Raw genomic sequence first — 1,518 nt, 5'->3', positions numbered from 1 at the left:
CTCCCAAGTAGAATTTGTGCATATGGAGCATATTTAGAAATTTGAAAATTGTCATAGAGAAAGCTCTAGAGCAGGTTGAGGTTTTTGTCCCACTTCATCTGCCTGTGTCACTGTGAAGAATACCACTGCTGTCATAGGACTGACAGTAATAATCAGCCTCATCCTCAGACTGGAGGTTGGAGATGGTTAAGTAGCGGTCAGCCCCAGAGCCGGAGCCTGAGAAGCAGTCAGGAATCCCATCCCCATTGATGCTGGTTCCATCACTGTTAACATACATTAAGTACCAAGGGGCCTTCCCTGGCTGCTGCTGGTGCCATCCAGTGGTGTTGTACCTATACCCAGGGCTCAGGGTGCAGGTGAGCTTGACCCAGGCTCCCAGGGAGGCCGATGCAAAGCGCTGCTGAGTCAGCACAGCCTGGGAGAGGGACCCTGGAAACACAGACACCCATTATGCCCTGGAGGAAGGACAGGGTGTAAGGACAGTCCTGGTATGAGTGTGGGAAGTGGGCTAGGGGTTCAGGGTGCTGAGGACTGTCCTGACCTGTGCAGTGAAGGAGGATGATGAAGAGGAGGAGTGGGGTCCAGGCCATGGTGCAGACACCCCAGAGCTCTACTGAGACAGACAAGCTGTAGGTGCCTCTTAGGCCTACTCCCACCCCAGAGGAGAGAGAAGGGCCCTGCATGCAAATGTGCTGCTCTTTCGCTGCCCTTCCAAACCTCGGTGGTCCCAAGTGCAGCCCTAGTGGCTGAGTGTCATTTCTGAGAGGGGCTTGGGCTGGGCTTGGCATGAGGCTTCCCAGAGGACCCTAGAAGTCCCAGCTCTTGCTCTCAGGGTTTCTGTGCAAAGATCAGTCAGGTGTCTGGTTCTCCACAGCGCCCCCTGCTGCCTGGTTCTAGGTCCACCATGTCTGAGACCAAACACTAGGGTGTCCCGACAGCCACATCTTCCCACACTGGGGCCTTGACCACTGCCCACTCCCTGCCCAATAACAGTCTTCCATCCTCAGGGAAGACTCCTACCCCTGTTAGTTGGCAATTTTATTTGGAGCCTCCTCAAAGGGAACAGGACACACAACTTACTTCACGTTACAAGGAATCATAGGGGAGGGAGAATCTCATCTACAAACCCTGCGCGAAATAAAATGGGCATTAGAGGAGAACAGGGACTGTTCAGCCATGACCCACCTCCCAGCCGCACTTGGAGTCAGGTTTCCCTCCCTGTATCTGACTCCTCAGGAGACCACAGAGGCCAGCCCAGTGGGGAGTGTTTGGGAGGCTGAATCAACATCCTTTCTGATTCCCTGGAAATGAAGAGAAATCCAGAAAGCAGAAGTTCAAAGTCTGACCTGTAGAGAAAACATGATTCTGTGGACTTGGGGCTTCTGAAGAACTTAGGATTTAAAGAGGCTCAAGATCATGAAAGGGGACATGAGTGTCAACTTTGGAGGAAAGTTCTGGAAAACCACCAGTAACTTTTCTGTTATAAAGACATTGTTAAGTAATTAAGGGGTCACAACA

General features: G+C 52.0%; 1 gene segment (V, D, J or C); it reads right to left on the bottom strand.

Moving 5' to 3' along the window:
* Positions 1–94: 94 nt before the first annotated feature.
* Positions 95–592, bottom strand: LOC100953652. The segment is given in 2 exon segments: positions 95–429; positions 542–592. Coding segments are annotated over 2 exon segments (384 nt in total).
* Positions 593–1,518: the final 926 nt, after the last annotated feature.

This window comes from Otolemur garnettii, unplaced genomic scaffold, assembly GCF_000181295.1.
Source record: "Otolemur garnettii isolate 467f Iridium unplaced genomic scaffold, OtoGar3 scaffold00402, whole genome shotgun sequence".
Classification (NCBI taxonomy): domain Eukaryota; kingdom Metazoa; phylum Chordata; class Mammalia; order Primates; family Galagidae; genus Otolemur; species Otolemur garnettii.
This window is presented reverse-complemented; position numbering and strand designations above follow the sequence as displayed.